General features: G+C 43.3%; 2 protein-coding genes across 2 annotated transcripts; one reads left to right on the top strand and one right to left on the bottom strand.

The window, feature by feature from the left end:
* Positions 1-358: 358 nt before the first annotated feature.
* LOC135499253 (uncharacterized) lies at positions 359-4,005 on the bottom strand. The gene is made up of 6 exons (XM_064789929.1): positions 3,863-4,005; positions 2,447-3,195; positions 1,917-2,132; positions 1,423-1,591; positions 783-944; positions 359-638 (listed from the first exon to the last, which is right to left on the bottom strand). Exons 1-6 carry the CDS (start codon positions 3,903-3,905, stop codon positions 457-459), a joined length of 1,521 nt encoding a protein of 506 aa, XP_064645999.1. The 5' UTR covers positions 3,906-4,005; the 3' UTR covers positions 359-456.
* Positions 4,006-6,575: 2,570 nt separating this feature from the next.
* LOC135498565 (uncharacterized) lies at positions 6,576-21,084 on the top strand. Its single transcript, XM_064788861.1, has 8 exons — positions 6,576-6,808; positions 9,044-9,196; positions 9,637-9,743; positions 10,920-11,031; positions 11,355-11,446; positions 11,690-11,809; positions 12,171-15,407; positions 16,389-21,084. Exons 2-8 carry the CDS (start codon positions 9,077-9,079, stop codon positions 18,664-18,666), a joined length of 6,066 nt encoding a protein of 2,021 aa, XP_064644931.1. The 5' UTR covers positions 6,576-6,808; positions 9,044-9,076; the 3' UTR covers positions 18,667-21,084.
* Positions 21,085-22,351: the final 1,267 nt, after the last annotated feature.

The raw sequence follows: 22,351 nt of genomic DNA, 5'->3' as shown, positions 1-22,351 counted from the left end.
TGAGTCCAAAGATTAGACCGGCCTGGCGTGTCCCACTAGGGGACGGGCATTGGTCTTCCGGGCTTCCGTCTGCGCAGTAGACCAAATTGAATTACGGCTGGAATGTCCGCCGTGTTTCGAGGGCGCGAGCTAACGTAAAGGTCGGCTCATTTTGTAAGCCTCGGCGAACTACGAAAACGCTTTTTGGAAAGTTATCTGTGGTAACTCACAGAGACAAAGTTGACCCATCTGCTTGATGTAAACACCAGATATGCGTAAGCTGTCAATTTGCTTCGTTTTGTCAACTAATATACGTTCTGGAAAAAATCCATTTTATTTCACCTAGACTGAATTCATTATTGGAGAGAAAAAACTGGAATATGCTTCACCAAAGAACTTTATTTTCGAAAGTGCATCGGTTTTAATCAAAGATGACGTCATCGTATTAAACGTCACGTGTACACCACCCAATCACCTCTATGGGTAAGGGTTCAAGGAGACCTCTCCGCTCCAGCTGATCCGAAGGTCATTGACGGCGCTGAGGTCAAGGTCAGGATTCAAAACCTTGTCGAAAACGATCAGCCATTTTGTGAATGGTGTCGTCTGCACGTGGTATACCTCCTCTGTTGGGTTGATCGGTTGCAGAAGGCGTTTGTCATCTAAAAAAAGAGATTATGATGCAGAATGTTGGCGTTTTAGGACCTAGCTCGCGCTGTCACCTCGTAGAGTAACTCGAATTTTGCAGCCATTTCATCGATTTGGCTCAGCACAAACCCACAGGGTAGGCCTACATGTATACTCACAGTTTTCTTGGTTATATATGTACTTCAGGTGGACTGGCGCGCCAAGGAAAATGTGTTCCTCAAACAGAAAGTAGTCGCGACATTCTCCCACGTTGAACACTTCCATTGTGACTTCCTCATTGGTCGTGGTAGTGTTGTTTTCCGCGCCTTTCACCCGAGCTCCTACAAAAAGGAACAAGCAGCTTATTTAAACTTAAAACCTGGTTGCGATACTATTCGCCTCTCCCAAATATCAATTTTAGGTTATAAAGATGTCGTTACTCGTCTTGCAATGGAGCTGATTCTGTGTCTATTTTGAGAGAGGGAGGCACCACCGGCTTGTCACAGAATCAGTGCCATCATTCAGACGAAAGTAGCGCTCCTCGAACTAAAGGCCCTAAAATGGGGTCTGAGCATTTACATTTACCGTCTCCGTCCTGCCTTGATAAGAATTTGCGGACTAACCAGTCGTCCTGGGGTGTGGGGTTGGGGTTACTAGAAGCGTAACACTTTTGACTTGGCTCACCGACAAGTAGCTCATACCCTTTTACCCTAACTGATCCCGTCCACCCTGATTTGTTAAGCCTTGTCTTCAACTAGGGTCAAACCCCTTAATATCAATGGCACCTTCCACAAGTACCTCATACCCTTAGGATCTTACCTCCCAATCTGACACTGATCTCGTTCACCCTGATTCGCCTTGCTTTGTTGAATGTCTTCAACCAGGGGTCAAACTTCTTGATATCAATGGCGGTGACACCATACTTCTTCAGGTATGATAGGGGGCAGTCTACTACGCTTAGCTCACCACTGGAGCAATTGAAGTCGGGCTGAAATATGGAATACGAGTATGAGAGATGTCGTTGGATATCCTGTTTTGGGGGAAAAGAGTACATTGATTCGTCACATTCCTCAGGCTAAGTGACCTTAGTAAAGGAAGTTGTTCGATTATGGAGCTGTACAGGTAGTACTCCTGTAGAGATATAATACGTGAATGCATTTATTGAGTTGGGAAAATTGCATTTTGACCACTAAGACTTTGAGGTGTGAGTCCGGTAGTAAGAAGAAATACCGGAATGGTCACTCAATCACTTTGTGCTCGAAAAAATTATTGGAAAAACACGGAAAATCGGAAATTTTGTGTATGAAACGTACCTTATCTATGATTGCATAATCCTGCCAGTACTTCACTGGGAAGAAACTCCCTGTGTCCAATGTCCTAGCCATAATTGTACTCTGAGTCAGCTTGTACTTTAAAGAGTAAAGGGTGTCCTTCCGTTCCTCAGGGTATACCGCCCAGGGCTCACTGAATGTGGAGAAGTGGTGAATGCCGATGTAGGCGTACAGGGCCCTGATGTCCGCCGCCGTGAGCTAAAGAAGAAGAGGTAATCTTTGTGGCTATTTTGAAGAAAAAAAAGAAACGCGTTTGTTCAACTCTGAATATGTTAATCAATACGCAAATTGTATTACCAGAATGACCTCATCACAACCTTTAAAACGATTAGTCATGTCATTATTCTTTAACTATTTTGATTTTTATAGGGTGAAATATTTTCTCAGTTGCTAATAGCTGCGGCCATTAGTCTTTCCATGAGCGCTTTCGCTGACGTAGAAGTGTGAAATCGCAACTTCTCTTATAAACATAAATCTTCGCCTCGAGAATGAACCTTTGAAATTTCACTCACGAATTGCTCCAGTGCTTGTGTTCCCTGGATCAAATTATTAATCGTCATATTTTCCTTCATCTCGATCTCAGAGTCCGCAAATATCTTTTTCAATTCGTAGGCCTTCGCCAAGAAGTCCCTGAGCTGATCCACCGAATTCTTGTAATTTGTATTCCGAAAAGTCTCCTCGCGGTACAGAGTCGGCCATAACCTCCTGTCGTACTCTCGCGGCGCTTCCGTAGGCCCATCGGTCGCTTCATCGCCCGACCCGTAATAATACCCATAGCCGTTGTCGGTATCAGCACTTCGGAGGTCCTCGTATTCGAACTCGGGGGAGTTCGAGTCTTCCCGGCGGTTGTGTGCGTAAACAAGACGTTTCCTGCGTTCTCCATTTCCTTCTAACTTCCTGAGTTCGTCCATCTCCGCCTTCTCGGCTTCCGTCAGTTCATTACGGGTCGCCTGGAAGACTTTTTCAGAGCTTGTAAATGCCCCATAGGCGGCGTTGAAGTCATTTTCCGTGTCCTCGATGACAGCATCGCAGTATGACGTCATATTTCTGTTTATACCCATCGCCATGTCGATGGTGAGGCCCCCAAATCTCGAATACCTTGCGAGAGTTTGATAATCTGTTTGATATCCAGACGACGCTCCAATCAATAGTTTACATTTTTCCAAATATTTAGGAACGGATATTTCCGGTAGGAGGCGCGGGTCTTGTGTGTCCCATTCTCTGCCAATGTCATCGGTGTAGTCCCATGCAACAGATGGCCCTGAAGTGGAAAAAGTTGTGGAAGCGACCAACAGAGTCGGAGTCTATAGAGCGTCTCGCTAACGAGAGATACCCGCTGGGTCGAGTGCAGTTTTCAGTGGAAGTTGGTCTCAAGTGTCCCAAATTAACGTCGCTTTGTATTTTGCTATAAAAATCAACCATTGAAAACGAATAGGCCTAAAACAGGTTTCGCCCAACCCTGCTCAGGGTCTAAGTGTGGACATTAACCGCTATGTGCTTTCAGCTTCACTGCTGACACGTTCTCGCGGACATTAACCGCTGTGTGCTTCTAGCTTCACTGCGGACACGATATCGTGGACATTAACCGCTGTGTGCTTCCAGCTTCACTGCTGACATGTTCTCACGGACATTAACCACTGTGTGCTTCTAGCTTCACTGCGGACACGATCTCGCGGACGTTAACCGCTGTGTGCTTCCATCTTTACTGCTAGCACGACTTCGCGGACATTTACCGCTGTGCGCCTCCAGCTTTACTGGTGACACGACCTCGCGGACACTTACCGCTTTGCTTGGAATACGATTTCGCATACATTTAACTCTATGTACTTCCAGCTTTACTTGGGATTCCATCTCGCGGACACTTCATCCAGCTTTACTGGTGACACGATCTCGCGGACATACATCTGCGTGCTTCCAGCTTTACTTACCGAAAGCGATCCCGATAGAGGCCCCAAAAATAATCCACAGCATCCTTGTAGCTGCACTTTCCCGCTAGCGTACTTGCCTAGAGCAATGTGCTGTACCTAGTTCTAAACCAGACTATTCAGCGAAGTCTGGATACGATGGGTCATTTCCCATGATATTGTCAACAGAGATAGCTGCCCCTGATAAAGATGACCAAATTCAACGTGCGGAATCAGCTGTGATCTTTCCGAGTGTATCCCACCTCTCCGAGTCGAGGCCAACCACCTCCTCGAGTGAACCCAGTCTCAGACTGAAGATCCCCTCGAAACAAGGCTCTTGTTTGGACCGTTCATCTAACTTACACTTCCTCATTGCGACTAGGCTATGCCAGGACACCCAAAGGAACCATGTGTAGGCGTTCAAACGATGTTGTATCTCGGGCTTCAGTGTCTGACCTAAAACAGTTGGGATCTATAATTTGTTCCCGTTCGCGTTACTGTTTTAGTTCAAACGCTGAAGCGTGGGCATCGGTTTTGACGCTTGAGCATGGCGCATTGGGTGGTCGGGCTTAGCTTCGTCACAATGGGTAAGTAAGAAGCCATAAGTTGCTCGTGCGGTCAACACAATGGTTTTGGATACGGTTTGAATCTGGGATATTCGGAGGGGTGGCTGGCCTCGACTCGGGCAGGTGGAAGAGACTCGGAGAGACTGCAGCATATTCCTCATGGTAGAATTATGAAAAAACGTTGATAGGTTGCATGGCACGAATAAAAATACGGGCTATCTTGGGTAAATACGGTTCAAATCAAACAAACGTGACTCCCTGATTCAAGATATTACGTCATGTACATGTATGCCATTGTGGTTTTAGGTATGGTTACTAGTAAACGAAATGTAAGGAATAAGCATGGAATCAAATATTTGTAAACAACAACTGCAAGAACAACGACAATGACATCATTATCAGCTGAGTTTTTCAATAAATCAGAGAGTGACAGTTACTCACCCCGTTATACCCATTACATGTGCATGTACATGTACGTTATGTTCCTTCTTAGCCCTAACCCAATACCCGGTCTATTCTCTTGAGAAGAGGCCCGCTCGCACCATGGCCTAAATTCCAATTATTATATAGTTCAATCAAAGGGTTATCAGGGGAAATTTTGATGACATCGACCCCCACGAAACATCTTCATGGGGACGGCGAAAGCAAATTAACGGTATGTTAGAAAGGGTAATTACAGTCTTTTCAACAAGTTGGCCAGCAACTAACGGTGCACTACTTAAAGGGAGAACTTGGGCGTGGTAGTTACCTGGCCAGGAGGATAATACCCCTTCTAGCCACCATGCGCCGCCACCAGTAGTATCACACAAATGCTGAGTTCGTATAATGATTTTGGACGTTTTTGCGAGGCAGTTTTGGACATGGCGTGTGAATTTCATGCAGGCTTATATGGTTACATCCCGTTATCGTGCTTTGTTTATTGCAGTTCAATGACTTTTCAATTATCCTGTTTGGATAAGTCACGGTCCTGCCGGAAGCCATTTTTATATAATAAAATCAACATATCTCATACCCAAGTTGTCCCTTCAACAATGTTTAATGCAAGTTCCACAATCTCCTTTAAATACTTAGTATCAACAAGTTTTCATATATCGCTGTCTCGGAATGTACAGCGACGAAGGCAACGAAACGTGTCAGGCAAATCTTGCGCAAAAAGACAATGCGAAATCGACAATGTGTAGGCGACCGCGTCCCTGGTTACAGGGAGAACTCTAATTTAGCAACATAACTTTTCAAATGTGAAATCAATCGATACGAAAGGCTTGTCATGCTTGTTAGTGGCAGTTTGTATACATTATTGAACAAATCGCTCTTGGTGTGTATAATTCCGTATACCGTGTTGCAACAATCAAATACCAGCATTGGAACTTGCCCTCAACTGGAGGATGTGTTGCACCGTTTCAGCAGCGGATCTGGACGCATATGATATGACGTCATCACGTTATCCTCTCTCGCGGGACTACGGTTTTGCATTATGTAATGTATTTTCCAGGGATTTGCGGCATTTTCGCGACTCTCTACCAACGTTCAAAATTTTACGACATTTCAACAGGTAGAGCGTGATCCGTTGCTTGGCATTTGTGAGGTAAGATGTCATCACTTTTTGCTTTTCAGCTTTAAAGCGTATTTCCTTCGACAGATAGACAACCTGCGTAAATAAAGTTCGGCCATTTTGAAAAGACCCTTTTCACAGGCAACGTATGTTTACCATGGAAGAGAAGTATGAATGTACAAGCTTATTTAGACAATTTACTTGAAGCTGTCCCTGTCTTCCAATGTTAATGACCATTTGGAAAAGAATTTTATTTTCGCAAGCTGTCTGTAAAATGCCCTCTCCTCGCCTCGGTAGGTATCATAGCATCATCAAGCTGTCGCACCAACTAATAGTTAATTGTATTTACGACGCAATACCCACGAACGAATGCCTAACGCGTTACGTGGCGTAAAACGCAGATTTGTAGCTAGGCCTTATGGAATCACGTGGCTAAGCCTTTATATTTTCATTCAATTCATTACAAACAGACCAAAACGATCATGAAAATCTATTTATTGTTGCCGAATATCGAATCTAGGTCACGGTAGGCCTACACTAAGCTTTGGAGATAAACATTTAGCTGTCCTTAGCGACACCGCATTGACTAAGTCCATATGAAGATTTCAATAGGCTTTTGGCTATATCGAATTTATCAATATAGAGTATAGGCTTATGGGTGTTTTCGATGTTTCCTACCGATAGGTTTTGGTTAACCTCCTCTAAACTCAATTTATGATTACTTTCTCCACGGGGTACCGGATACTACATTATCTGGATTAAACTTGACATTCTGAAATGGAGCCCTCCATATCATGATATTACAGCACTATAACTTTCGGATAAACAAATCAAAAGACGAGTGAATTTAAGGTAAGACATCAATTGGAAAGCAATTTGGCATATCGTTCCAATAGGGAGGTTACGATATCCGAACGTAAACGTAATTCCAACTACATGTATTAAGAAGGTGTCATCATATATTGACATGGGCCATTGGTCATGTGGGTGTTTAAAGTTTCGTACAGACACTGTGCCCTTGTCATATAGTAGAAAAGTATGTGACTTTTTTTCTTCAATACTACACTTGGCTATGACAGAGCACCACACTACCAACGTTAAAGTAAGGTAACCTGGAACCTCGCTTAGCGGACAACTCTTTATTAAGGACACAAATTTTGTTCCCAAGTTGGTTGTTTCTATTCTATTTCACCATTTTAAGAGTGTTGTGCTACCAATGGCCGACTTTGTTCCCTTCGTCCGTGGTCGTTGGGTTCGATCAGCGGTCATGATCCGGCCACTCCATCCTTCACATATAAAATAGGCTCACGAGAATCTGCTCAATGTGAATGTGAAGCTGTAGACCAAATCCTAGCTCATGTGCTTCAAACCTGCTCCCTTAAAGGAAGAATAGAGCGAAATACTGGCAAAAGAACACCACCCTGACCAAAAAACTGGGGCTCTGCGGTGGAACTCTCTAAGACGGCCGACTTCGTCGTTAGCGGAAACCGACTGACCATCTGGCGTGCATCTTATAAATTCCGAACGCAGAAGAGGAAAAAGACGTAGAAGGCCACCTCCAAGTTTGATACAGATGGCAGTTATTCATCAAAATACATCTTGTCTAACTGATTCTCATCTCTAAACCTGGGGGCTTCGGCTTGGGTGGACTTGTGTTGGATTGGGCAGGAGCGGGTATTTTACCAACCACCCACTCAACATGATCAGTGATCGATCTCTACAAACACCATGTCGTTTTATCAAATGACAAAACTATATACTTCGCTATTTTGAGAAATTAAAAAGAAAGAACCATGCATGATATCACATCGGATATATTTATATAACAGCACTCTATCACTGCCATGTATGGCCTTATAAGATAAGATATGAGAAAGTTGTCTGAATTTGGGCTAACTTATGAATTGATTAGATTCGATGAATTGAAAGCCTTATCATTCATCAATGAAATAGTTCCATACGAGGCTTTTTCAGATTGAAGTACTGTAAAATCTCTCGATTGAGGACACCCTCGGGACTGACAAATGCTGTCCTGATGCATTGATGTGGGGGGTCCTTATTAGAGAGGTCAAATTAAATGGAAATCACCAATTTTGGACCAAATGCAGTGTCCTTGATACAGAAGATGTTTTTTATAGAGAGGTATCTGCTGAAGGAAGTTCTACTGTATACAAGGCTTTTTCAAACTGATGTGTTCACGAACTTCTGGGTCGCTGTGCGAAAACTACTGAACCGATTTCTTCAAAGTTTGTATTTCTTAAGTCTGATTTTAGGACTAAAGAGGATTTTCACATCTACTCAAAATCACCAAATGGCTCTAACAATGAGAAAAAAACAACTTAATTTTCTAGCCTCTAACCATGAAATTGTGTTTGGTCCTAAAATTAGATGTAAAGGCCTACGCCGTGCGTTAAAAAATAAAAATTAGTTATTGAATTTGAACATTTCCAATTGCGCAAATACGTACTAACTATGAATGTTGTCATAGCCGTTGTGTAGACAGATATACAAATGCCATACACGCCAAGCTTCAGCAAATTTATACATAATAACTTCTGTACGGTATTTTTGTGTATAAGTAGACTATTACTGCATTTCAATTTTCCTGGATCACCATTATCTCCGAATGGTGTACCCATTTAAGAAAAATTTAATTCTAAAGAAATCGGTCCAATAGTTTTCGCCCAACGGACAAAATATATTTAGGTGGACATTTACTCCTGAAAAACACTGACCTTGCAGACATGGTTAACTCCAAGATGTTATACCCCTCAAGTTCAGGTTAATTTTTTTAATAGGTATGGTACTAGTAATAGCATACACTGTATAGACACACGAGGGTTGCTAAATATAGCTTACCGAAAATGGTACACAGTTTGTTTGATTGCGATAGTCAATGTTTTGACAGAAACTAGAATCATGCAACAAAAGTGTTCTGAGTTTTGCCGTCCTAAAATTAAATAACAGTTTAAATTTACATGTAGAACTGTACTTTACTTTTAGTGCATTGTCGAGAAATAAAATAAGAAACAATAAAAAGCAACATTCAGCGGCAAACAAAAAAGAATAATTTCCTCATCTCTCCAGGTGGCGTCATAGCACTGACGGAAACTACCGAAGATGTGCTTCGGGGATTATACGAAGAAGCGGAACGACCGCATGGAGAAGGGCCTGGATGCTGTCTACGGAAAAGATGATAATCCCATACGAAAACTGAAGAAGAAACTCCGATGCATTCAGGTAGGGGATGAAAGACAATTTCTTTCAAAATGTATTTAATTACTATCGGTCTCCCCATGAACGTACTGCCTTGACTAAGATTGCGCTGCTGGTTTTCCTGTCATTATGAGTATGGAAGCCCTTGCAGCTTCCTACATGGATGCTTTAAACTATGATTGCTGTGGTTAGCACAGAAAGAATTAAAATCCCTGGGTACCCCCTGGCAATATTGAAACGATTTAAAAATCTGAAACACCGAAGACGACATTTCCCAGCATTTCACCTGCAAATTATGGCTAGAACCTGTCCCGGATTTTATCTTTATTTATATCGTCGTCATCATCATCATCATCATCATCATCATCTTCATCATCATCATCATCATCATCATCATCTTTGTCATCATTAGCATCATTATTTATAAGAATCCTTACTGTTTATTATCATAATTATCATTGCAGACCTGTGGTATTGTCTGGCTCTTCCTGGCTATCATCCTGATTGCTATAGGTGGAGCCCTCCTCTACTTCCACGTCGGTTATCTGAAGATCACTGGCGACTGGCGCATGTAAGTATCCAATTTTCATATTCTCGAAACAAAGCGTGTTTCTTGACTCATTCAAATTTCTTCCTTCTTCTCTTCAAAGTTTCCGACTTTCCTCAACACGATTTTACATTTTTCCTTACACCTTCTTGGCCTATTCTGGAATCGAGGCTGTTCCACTCGGCGGCCTACTGCGCCACTATTCAGGTTTCCTGACGAATAACAATTCCTTTTTTTCTCTTCAACGTTTCCGACTTTTTTCGATACGGTTCCGTAATTTTCTTTACAGTGACCTATTCTGGAATAGCCGCCATCACACTCGGATGCCTCTTATCATAGGCTTCATCAGTCATCTTTCTTGACACGTAATACTTTATTCAACAAGATTATGCACTTTTCCTTACAGCTGTTTCACCTATTCTGAAATAATGGCGCTTTCCCTTGGACATATTAGAAGTCCATCGCTCTTCATACGCACCATCAATCATGTTTTTCAACACATTACAATTCCCTTTTATTTCTAATAACGTTTTCCGACTTTTTCAACACGATTCTGCATTTTTCTTTACAGCCATGTGGCCCTGGAATAGCCACCATCTCATTCGGAGGCCTGTTACTTATCATAGGCGCCGACATTCAGGTTTCCTGACTTATTACAATTACTTATTCGGTTCACAATTGTGATCCTTATTTTTGCCTCTAAATTTTTTTCTTCGCCGATTTTCTCCTTGAAATCTATTACTGCAGGTCTTATTATTTTTCATAGCCTTGCTAATTTTGTATGCAGTTTTGTCTCCCGTCAGATTTATTTGGTATGAATCGCTAGTTTTTTTGAGAAAAGGTGTTTTTGTGGTCATTTGTTCGTTTATTTCGTGGATATTTTGGGTGATGTCCGTTCACTCGATAACTGCTTTTAAAATCAAATAAAAGGTTTTTAATGTGTTTAATATGAATTAATATTACTATTTGTCGAGTGGGATTGTCGTTGGAGGTTGACTGTTGAACAGTTTTGCGTGAATGACGAAGATATGTCCACATTGCTGAGAGTACATTCACTTCATGATTTAGAACTTTTCCCTTGGAGAATGCTGAATCGTAAAATAGAAGGTGATTGACAAACCTGGTGTTTCTCGCCAAAATTCATGTGTGCACGTTTTATATGTTTATAGAAATAACATGATTCTGCATTTTTCTTTACAGCTACGTGGCCTATTCTGCAATAGCCGCTATCGCATTGGGAGGCCTATTACTCATCATAGGCATCATCGTTCTCATCTGTTTTTGTCACTTGGTAAAAAAACAACAGAGAAAGGTATGCATAATACATGTACTAGGTGTCACAAAAAATATTATATATTTTTACTTTGAATAACTCCTATAATGTCCATCACATATTTCACCCCTGAGAATCGATTCTCCAGATTGCCGAGAACCAAAAGAAAAGAAAAGTTATTCAATGCCTATTCATATACACTTTTGATAACATGTATATTGTGATTTGTTAAATAGAGCATATTAGGCTTGAGTCAAGAGGGGAACTCTTTATGGCTATAGAGACCAGAGACCAAATCTATGGACACTGTTGTTATTTATTACCAGGAAATGCCTCCAATGATACATTGCATTTCTCTTCAGCTCTCCGGACAGCCAAAGAAACAGAAGAAAGGGGCATCCCTGGATAAACAGTATCCAGTGGGTTCATATCCTACACAGAAAGACTTCGGCGGGTATGTACACTGTATACACACGATGTACATAAATGAGTGATTGGTCTAAGGCAAGGAGGAAACCCACAAGACTACAGGTCGAATACACTAGTACGAGGCTTTTTCCGACTTCTTAACGGCAATTGGCGGTCATTGCCTCTACCATAATCCGTCAGATAGATTAGGACCAGACACCTTTTCCGAGGGGATTTTTTTCACTTCCGCACTGGCTCCATTCTGACCTTTACAATGATTGTTTTTCAGAAAGGACCAGTCTAAGTCCCCGGGACATCTTCCACCAATTGACCCGGATGAAATGAAGAAAGGGAAAGATGGTAAAAAGAAGAAAAAGAAGAAGAAGAAGCAGGTGGACCCAGAACAGGGGTGAGTGTAACCAAGTATAGATTTAATCCATACTTGGTGTAACTCATATCATCACATCATCATTATGTCCCCTGGCCTTATGGTCGAGGGACAACCAACGCGACAGGGGTAATAGTCAATCTTCTGCGGCTTCTCTTCAGCAGCCCGTGTAGGTTGGGTCGTACTCAGACCAGTCCACTCCTTAGTATCACTAAGCTACCATCATTTCGGTCTGCCTCGTTTCCCTGAGCCTTTGACCGAACCCTGGAGAATGGTGATAGTTGCAGGGGTTATCGGGGCCCATGTAATTACCGCAGCCCATATTCTGTCCGCGAGCCTCCCAACTGACCAAAGCTCATCCTGCTCCTCGATATCCTTTCAGCTACCAAGTTAATGCCGATACTGAAGCAATGATCAGGCCAGATCACCACGGCGGGGTCCACTCTGGTAGAATGGATCTGCTAAATGAAGGAATCGAAGAGGCCATTGAGCCAGAACGAAGCCATGTCGCCCATTCCGTTCCAGGAGGTTCTGGAATTTATGAAGAGCCGGACGTCGTTGTGCAAACACACAGAGGCGAAGTGCACGCTGAACCATGTGGTCTTGAAACGGATGTGGCTGCAGATGGAATGTCTTATGCTCAGAAGGAGGCTGCTGCGCACGCAGCAAGGCAACGACATGTAGAGTTTCAAGCAAAACAGCGGGAACATGATGCTTACAAAAGGCAAAATGCTTTGGAGCAGGAATGGCAAGACTATGAGACGGGGAAAGATGGCCGTTATTCTAATCAGGGTCGTCCTATCATTCCACCTCTAAAGAGTGCCAGAGGACCAGAGCTTTCGAACGGTTACGCTGGCACACAGGATCTTGTAGAGGACCAAGTGTACGCTGAAGTGGACCGTGGGGTGCATGCGGCGGCGCCTGGGATGGAAAGTGTAGCCACAGCGAGCAAGCAAAGGAGATCGCCACCCCATTACGGGAAGCATTCAAGGGTAAGTCCTGCACCGGACCAACCAATGGCCATGCATGTCGGCCCGACCAAATCCACGCATCATACGAGTCAAGACGTCCAAGGGGCTGATATCCCTACCCAACCGATCATTCAGCACCAGCCGCAGTACCTACCTTTTGGATTCCAGCCGATGATGCAAGGACAGATGCCTGGACAGCCCGAGACGCCTTATAAACTCTTCATGGTGGCACCCGCTAATACTGGCCAACCTATGATGATGCCTTACCCCTACTACATGCAGCCGATGCCTCAAGCAATGCCAATGGTACAGCCTATGATGGCACCGATGTATGATCCACTCTTCATGCAACGGCAGGGCATGACTGTACAGCCACCAACCTACCAACAGATGCAACCTGCAACTCAACAAACCCACTCCACATTCGGCCGCTTAGAGTCTGACGAAGCCGTTGTTCCCTCAGTGCAGGATACAGTGCATTCAGCACCTACTATCCAGTTGCACTCAGCGCCACCTCCTGCCGACTGTAAGAAACAGACTGATAAACAATACAAAGAATTGGATGAAGATGCTCTGCACGCCCTTGAAGAGTTTCAACGCATCCACGACTCTGCCGACAAAAAACAAGGTCGGATGTCGTCTGCAAGCTCAGTAAGTGAAGAGGCTCTCGAAGAGACGAAAGAAAATGTTGTGGAGTCTGCAATCGACATGGATGAAATGTTGCAAAAATTAGAAGAAATGGACAAGCCAGAACCTCAGAAGCAGACTACTATTGATATGTCGGAATTCGAAAAATTAGTTGCATCGAGTCAGAGTCAAGATGAAAGCGTTGCTCCGGGTGTGCTTGGAGACTCGTCAGATGTGGAAGAGGTGATAGGAGAGACCCGCGAAGTTCAGATAGAGAGTGCGATTGACATCGACGACATGTTGCAGAAGTTGGATGAGTTGGATGCACAGAAGGGTCACAAGGTTGATTACGAAGTCGGATCTGGGGATGAGAAGAAGAAAGATAAGAAGAATAAGAAGGTTTCTGATGAAGAAGACGAAGATGGTTATTCTGAAGGTGGCAATAAGAAGAAAAAGAAGAAGAAGTCCAAAAAAGAAGATGAAGATTCTGGGGATGAAAAAGCAAAGAAGAAAAAGAAGAAAAAGAAGAAGAAGGAGAAAGGCTCTGAAGACGAAGGTGAATTTGAATCGGAAGATGAAAGTGACAGCACTAAGAAGAAGAAATCTAAAAAGGACAAAGATGGAAAGAAGAAAAAGAAGGATAGGAAAGGACATCAAGAGGAGGTCATTGCGGCGGCGACTGTCGGCGTTGTAGAAAGTGGAGTTGATATGGATGCTTTCTTGGGCTCTGATAAGAATTCGGGAGTGTCGGGGGAAGAGCATTTGGGTATTCATCTCCATGGAAAGCCAGATGCCTCTGAGAGAGCTATGGTAGCAAAATTAGAACTCCTGGAAAAACGGGTCCATTTTGTTGAAGAGTCAGTGCATGTTGACAGTGACGAGGAAGTGATCACGAAGTCTCAGGGTCAAAAAGTAGAATATGCACCAGCGCCATCTTACGACAATGAGGAGGATTACATTGCCATGGACACTGTCCAGAGGACTCAGAGTGCACCTGTAGAACACCCACCGCCCTCTTTTGTGAATTCGTGGAACGAACCCGCCAAGCAAGATTTCACCAGTGATGATGATGATATCGTCATGCCAGTTACGACAAGACGGAGAATAAAGCCAGTAGTAACACCTCGTGTGAAGTTTCAGAAAAATGTGGAAGTGGAAGCCCCTGTGATGCCAGAGCAAAGTGCAATGATCGAGACGACACCTAGCGGACATGGTGAGCTTGAACTAGACGACGTAGATGGATTCGAGGAGGAGGAAGTTATTACAGTGCAAAGAACATCTCAGGTTGAATCCGCTCCGAAAGTTTTTGCGATGACAGAGCCCTCTGCAGGTGTACCTGAAATTAAAGTTACGGAGTCAGAAAGTTTTGACGATCAAGATGTGATAACAGCAGAACAAACAGAAGCAATAGAGTCTTCGCCAGTAAGTGAGGAGATCACGCAAAACATCATCAAAGAGACTGAAGCGGCACCTATGGTTTTTCAGGCGAACTATGAACATGACAAGCGTGACCTTGATCTTCATACAGAGGTCAAACAAGAATCCCAAATGGTTGACGATGGAGACGAACTCGTCGTCATGGAAACAGCTTCTGCCATCGAGGCGGTTCCTTTTGTACTTGATGAGAAGAAGGGAAAGAAGAAGTCTGAGAAAGACAAGGATAAAAATGAGAAAAAGAAGAAGAAGAAGAAGAAATCCAAAAGGGAGGAGGTAGATGAATACTCTGAAGACGAAAAATCGAAAAAGAAGAAGGAAGACGAGGAAGACTTAGACTCAGAAGATGACAAGAAGAGGAAATCTGCATTGAGTCGTCATACAAATGTAAGCCAAGAATCCAGAATGGTGGAAGGCGAAGATGAGCTTGTTGCCATGGAGGTATCGGCAATTGAGGCAGCACCTGTTGCTTTGGAAGCTGAACTAAATCGTGAGGATGAGAAGGGGAAGAAGAACAAAAAGACGAAGAAGGAGAAGAAAAAGAAGAAGAACAAAAAGAAGAAAGGAGACGAAGATGAGGATGAGGGGTAAGTTGATCTTTTGACCTCTCCATAGCACTTCCTTTCAAAAAGGGAGACACCTATCTCGTGGGCTCCACACTATTCTGCAGACTTTGACGTCTCGAAGCTGAAAAAACAAATGCTGCCAAGTCACCCTGTCAAATCAGCTACAACTCCGAATATATCCTCCATCCTTCCGAGTCAAGGGCAACAACCTCTCCGAGCATATCGAGTCTCAGACTGTAGGCCACTCTACACATGACTCTTGTATGAATTGTTGATCCATCTCATTCATTTTTCTCACTGTGATGAGGCTATGAAACGCTGAAACCGAAAGCTTGAATACGGCTTCTTGGGTGTCCCGGTGTAGAAGTTTAAAATGTCCTAGGATAAAATGTCCGGGAACAAAGGATTCTATTATGCGCTGAGCTATTGACGGTCATTGCCTATATAGAACCATATGCCATAATCTGTCAGAATACAATAGGCCCAGACACTTTTTCTAGGGGGGACACTTTTTACTTTTACACCGGCATAGCCACGTCCAGTGAAGAAGCTGTAAGTTGGATATGTGGTCCATACAAAGGTCCCGTTCAATGTTGTCTCTAGGTTGAGGCAGGATTTGCTAGGAGAGGTTGTTGGCCGTAACTCGGAGAGGTGGGACTAAGATGAAGAGCAGATTAAAAGAATGAAAGTTCATGTAGAAGCGAGGGTCCTATGGATAATCGTTTAGCAGTTGATGAAGGTTTTTCTCATTATGGCAATGAACTTCTTCTGTGTTGAAAGTATTTAGTGCCAGATGCAGCCAGTTTGGCTCCGAAGGTTGTGCTCAATGAACGATGCTGACCAAATGCAAAGCCAACTCTTGTATTAGACCACCCACATCAAACTTCTACATCTGACTTCTACCCTGACAAGGCTACCCTACGTTTTTTATCTTCTCTGACTCAATGATGGACGCACTTTGCTTTTCATACTTAGCATGGCAGCATTATACTTCAATTTCAGATTTGGTATGTTGTCACCAATTAATGCGAGATCCGCCCCTCGTCAAGTAGATGGCAGCACCAGTCCAGAACCTATCGAAAGATCTCCAGTTGATGCAAAGATGGAAGAAAGTGCAATAGATGAAGTCGTTACCATAGAAACAGCTGGTGTTGTCGAAGCGACCCCTGGCGTTCTTGATTCACAACTAGAAATAGAAACCTCGGAACAGTCCGAGAATCTACGGAACGAATTGCAAACCAACAGGGAAGACGTTATGCAGGTCGAGTCCTCCCCTGTGGAGGACCGTTTCTTGGGTATGGCTGACCCAGAACTTGCATCGAGGGAAGAGCTCAATACACACGGGAGAGTAGAAGCAGGCAAAGTGGCAATTGTACAGAAGCATGGAATTTGGGACACTGCTGCCGATGATGACATTGTCACTGTGGCGCCCTCAATAGGTTCACCAAAGAAGCTAGAAGAGAAACCAAGTGACCTTGGAATAGCTGCCAGTGACGACTTTGAAACTGTTACTGGAGAAGAGGTGCTCCAGGCTCAAGAAGCTCCTTTGGCCGAGAGTGGAGCCTCCGTAAGTGTGATACAGGCAAATGCTCAAGTGCATGAAACCAGCCCTATTTCAGACCTGCTGCCCTCTGCTAGCGTCGTGACGAATCAGGAACCAGAACCAGAGATCAAAATGGCTACCAGTGCTACCTTGGAAAGTGGTTATGTGGATGACGTGATGGATTTTCGTGAGGAACCGAAGGTGGAATCGTCTCTACCAGTTGCCAAAAGATCAGTTGGAATTCTAGACCTGAAATCTGCTGCGAAGGATGAAGAAATCCGAGGTAAGAAGGACGTACCCGAGACAACATCTACTGGCGTGGTGGATGAGGTACTACAGATCGAGACGGTACCACAAGTTGAAAACTCTGTCGATATCTTAGATTTAAAACGAGATGAGATTGGTGGGACATCTACTGTAGTAAAAGAAAAGGAAGCCAACAAAGACGTGGGAGAAGACGTATTAACTGTAGAAAGTGTTCCACAAGTTCACAGATCTGTTAATATGTTTGATGAAGGTATCAGGACGCCACCTATTGGACGAAATGCCACAAAAGACGAGGTAGAAGACGTATTGACTGTAGAAAGTGTTCCACAAGTTCACAGATCTGTTGATATGTTTGATGAAGATATCGGAAAGCCACCTTTCGAAGGAAATGCGAAAAAGCCGATGAGGACAACAAGGCTGGATAAAAAAGTCGACATACTCATTGTTGGTGACAATGAAAAAAAGGATCTCATTTTGTCAAATACCTCGAAGATTCCAGAGAATGAAAAGATTGAGGTTGTTCCTGATGTAGTTCCAGTGACTGCCGAGGTGGGGACGAGAGATGGCGCTTTTGTCGCTGGCGTTACCAGGCCAAATGTTGACACAGATTTGGCGAACGGAAGCCCCAGTGCTACTGACTCCGACCGTACCATCAAAATGAGGAGTGACCATGTTGATTTTTCGACCAGGAAAGAGGAATCCATCTTACTCAAAGATAGACAAAGATCATCACCAGAAGGAATCGGTAAACCTGACTTTGCACCTCCTGGGGAAAATTTGGATAACGACTCTTTGGATGACTTCTTCGGGAACAGCGACATCACCCATCTACTTGGTGGCGATGAATCAGAAGAGAAAGGCAATGAGAATACTCCCACTAATCCGTTAATCCCTCCTTCACGATTCGATGCAACAAGAACGCAACACAAAGAGGTCAACGGTGATGCAAACAACAACATGGCGGCCCGACATACAGTGTCGCCTCCACATGATGATCAGCAGAACGACTCACTGAATAATTTCATGGCAAGAGATAGACAAGCATCGAAGAGGGACTCGCTAGATGATGGTGGATTCTGGGCAAAGCACGACGAAAGACCGTCACGCCGGCTCGGTAGGCGAAACAGACCTGTCGACACATTGGAACATCCGCATAATGACGAAAACGGGATCGAAGCGCCATCTGTTGAGAAAGCAAAACACGATTCGGTAGATGACCTCGAACCACTGGCGGTCCCTAACGGCAATGAAGAGAAGGACTCCGTCGATGGTGCCATCATGTGGGAAGGTGACAAACTAGATCTGCTCCAAACAATGAAACAGCCGAAGGATTCCGATTTCAATACGACCGCTTTCGTGTCAAGAGACGGAACTGACGGTGTTACCACCGTAACGCCATTCAAAATGGAGTCCGACAGCGAGGAAGATATTTTGTCGCCGATGATACGTAAGAATAAGAAGACTCATTAGTGTAACGTGAAAAATATCAATGGGGTTTCGAACTAAACGAAAAAACGTCTTTATGGATACTTGACGTAACAGTTAGGAATGTTAAGGACAACGGGCATCCTATATTTTTGAACGACTTGGACCTTGTAGAGCATGCTCAGTCGGATGCAACATTGTGCAGAGGGGATATTGCACCCTCCACCACCCGCAAACTGTCTGACCTCATTGATCCGAGCTCGTAGAGGGAGGATTTTCTTCGACCGTTTGCTATGTGATTAACGAACATTCTTTATTCCCAAACGTATGGTGGGCTACTTTCAGATTATGGAGACCCTCATTCCTTTCGCCTAATGTACTTTCGCAAATGAATTTACACTCCAGAAGGAATGATTATTAAAAAATGAAAGGAAAGAATTGAGAGGCATATTTCGAAATACCCATGAAAAGGTAACATTGTGAGCTTTTCCCCTGTATTATCATAGGGAGCAAGCTGTTTCGTCACTAAAATTAAGTGCATTAGTGAAGCTATTAAAAAACTTTTAGACAATTTCAATGAATTATGATTCCTCGAAAGTATAGGGAGTGGAATTCTGTGTTTTCTACCATTCCGTTGTTGATGTTGATAATGATAAACTGTGATATATTTTTTTTATTGTTATACCTGTATAGAATAAGATGAAAGCCTTTAAAAAGGACGCGCCTGCCATTTTGCTTCTCTACAGTTCTCTTATCAGAGAAGTCTCCCTTGATCATGATGCATTAGAAAATAGAGCTGCACCAGTGGTGTAATAGGTCCAGACCTCATAGATCTGTTTTGATTCATACAAATTTCGTTGTCTATTACTTTTTATACTGCAAATATCTTCCCCTTTCTGGGGCGCACTAATTGCCATAGCTATCAGCAGTGCCACATAAATAGTTCCTGTAAATGAACCTTCGATTTGTAAATAATTCGTTGTAAATACCCCATCATATTCTGTCAACTGTAGTTTCTGTAGCCGCCGTAAGAGGTGAATAATAGCAAAAACATATTTAAGGGGTTCATCCAATCTTGACCTACTTAATAGGTTTTGATACAACAGCTACATAGCTTGGTCTTATTGACGTGGCCACTGAATATGGGGCCTAGGGTGGGGTCTTCCCTAGTTACCAACATGTCTGAAAGTGCGAAACGCTTGCTCTTTGCCCGATACCCTGTCAAAAATGAACGACTTATCAATATTTCATAATGAAAATCTAAAAAGTTTAGAGTGCACTATATTTAGGACCCCCCCCCCCCCCCACCCCGCCTGCCAGGATATGTAAGACAGACATGCCTATTTGATTTTATGCATCTATATCATAATACTATAAGGCGGCTCGCTAAAGTGCCATTTGGGGGTCGTGTTTCGTCTCGAAATTTTGCACGTTTGCAGGTGATATGTTATCCTGATGCAACGTCATGTTTATTTTCGGAAATTTACTTCAGCGGAGCAGTAATGAGGGATTTTTAATCGGACACGGTCAATTCTCCTTATCACTCACGGAAGCCAAGCCATTGCTGTTCAGTTATGCAGGGGATTAATGAATCACCTGCACTCCCTGTGGGGTGACTAACACTACCTGTTGAACGGCTGGCTGTAGGGGGATGATTGGAACAGCCTGTACACGTGTTGACCTGCTGAACCAAGGTTAATGTTATTTTCAATCCACGATTGTAGGTCACCTGATCTTCGAGATTTCGCGGGAAAGAAATTGTAAACAAACGCATGTGTGCAGTTCAAATGTAAACAAAAATGTATTTTGATACTTTTGGTTGCTGGACTTGGGTTTTCCCGCAGTAAGGAGCTGGGGTCAAATTGATGGTCTATCGTATATTGGTACTGTATTAGCCAGAGCTAGCCCTTGATTATGAAGGGATTTTCAAATTAATGTTCAATGGTATGTTTATGTGCTCACCACACAGCTTTCAAAACTTGATGTATCTGAAGAGGCACTCTGAACTTGGCATGGCCTTATCAAGGAGCTGCTTACTTTGCTGAACTTCTAGCTTGCCTGTCGACTAAGTGCCTTGCCCGAGATCATGCTACATGTAGGAGGAGCACGCATTTTAAAGTTTTAGTAGTGATAGTGCAATTGGTCCGAGCCATTTGGAGGCCGACATGTGAAGGCCTATCTGGGTTCTCCTTCATCTCCGTATAAAAAGGGGCATATTGCTGACTAAGGAACGAGGTATATTCACATTGCCTCATCATCTCATTCGGACCAATTGATTTACTTTTATATGCACGCATACAGCACGCCACAGGGTCCGAGTCTGTGGACAAATGGTTGGTTTAATTTGTCTCTTCGATATTGCTCCTTTGATATTGCATTATATTTTCATTGCAATTCAATCTATTCAAGGTATAGCCCATTTGAACCTGCCTGCGCCACGGGTACAATGCTAGTACATGTATATTTTCATACACTAATTAATTTTGTAAATAAAATTTAGTATTGCTTGTGCAAATACATTGTACTTAATTCTTCTTCTTTTTATTTTTGGCACAAGTCGGTGTGACGTTTTGGTTGTTCCACATATTCTGGTGTTTCCATACAACTGTCAGCTTGGAAGACAGTGAATGGGGGAAAGAGAAAACGTGTCAATCTGTCTTTCAGCGTTCATAAACCTCAAGGGGAAACACTAAAAAACCGAAACACTGAAAAAATGTTGCACCGAAATTTTCGCAACCCTGGATATTCTGGAGAAAGAGCTTCCGCAACACTGGGGAAACACCGAAAAGCGTACAAAACTCTTTTTTATCAGCGTTCCTAGGAGGAAACACTCAGAAACGGAAACACTGAAAAAAAGTTGCACCGAAATTTGCACAATACCCTGGACATTCTGGAGAAAGAGCTTCCGCAACACTGAGTTGTCCATGGCAAGTGTATTTGCCATTTTCAAGAAAAAACAGCAAATAGCCTGACATTTTACGGATTTAGTTGAAAATAGAAGAGAGCCCGGTTGTTCAAAACAAGGCTTTTTGCGACATCATAACGGTTTCTCTAAATTTCCCTGATTTATCCGACTTTTCCCTGAAAGGAAATAGTTAGAGAAACCGTTAAGAAGTCGGAAAAAGCCTCCGACTCCTGTTAGACTCCCAGGGCAGCCCATTGCGTCATCCTAATTTAGTCCCCTTTTGTGAGGAACGAGGCCGGTCTACTGCGTTCGGAGTGTAACTAGTGTGAAATATACACTCCCAACAGTCCTCTCGGCGTTTTCTCGAAGTCAAAATGATGTCGCCCTTTTACTGGTCTGCTAAAAGTTGCACACCCTACATGCCAGTCAGGTACAACTGGCAAATTGGGGGATATCTGCCTGCTAATCACCCCGAGATAATTACAAAACTGGGTTTGGCATACATAGGTCAGAATGAGGTCAACTTTCATACAAATTACAGTGCTGTAATGGATATATATAATTTCATCTAGTGTCTAATCAAGTATTCATTAAATTAAATTATATAGGCCATTCGATTTGTATACTGTATATAGGCCTTTTGGTCGTTGGCGGGAGTAAACACGGTGTAAACACACGGGCCTCAGCTGACGCGGCGGAGAACCCGACCACATACTTGATTATACCACTGTGCTGGTGGGGTAACTATTTGGTTCATTACGTTTTTGCCCCTTACATCGCAGATAATAGAATTCGTGTCCAGCCCAATTCTTTGAACAAAGCCCG

The sequence above is a fragment of the Lineus longissimus genome, chromosome 14 (genome assembly GCF_910592395.1).
Source record: "Lineus longissimus chromosome 14, tnLinLong1.2, whole genome shotgun sequence".
Lineage (NCBI taxonomy): Eukaryota > Metazoa > Nemertea > Pilidiophora > Heteronemertea > Lineidae > Lineus > Lineus longissimus.
The sequence above is the reverse complement of the archived record's forward strand: the minus strand, read 5'-3'. Positions and strand labels throughout refer to the sequence as shown.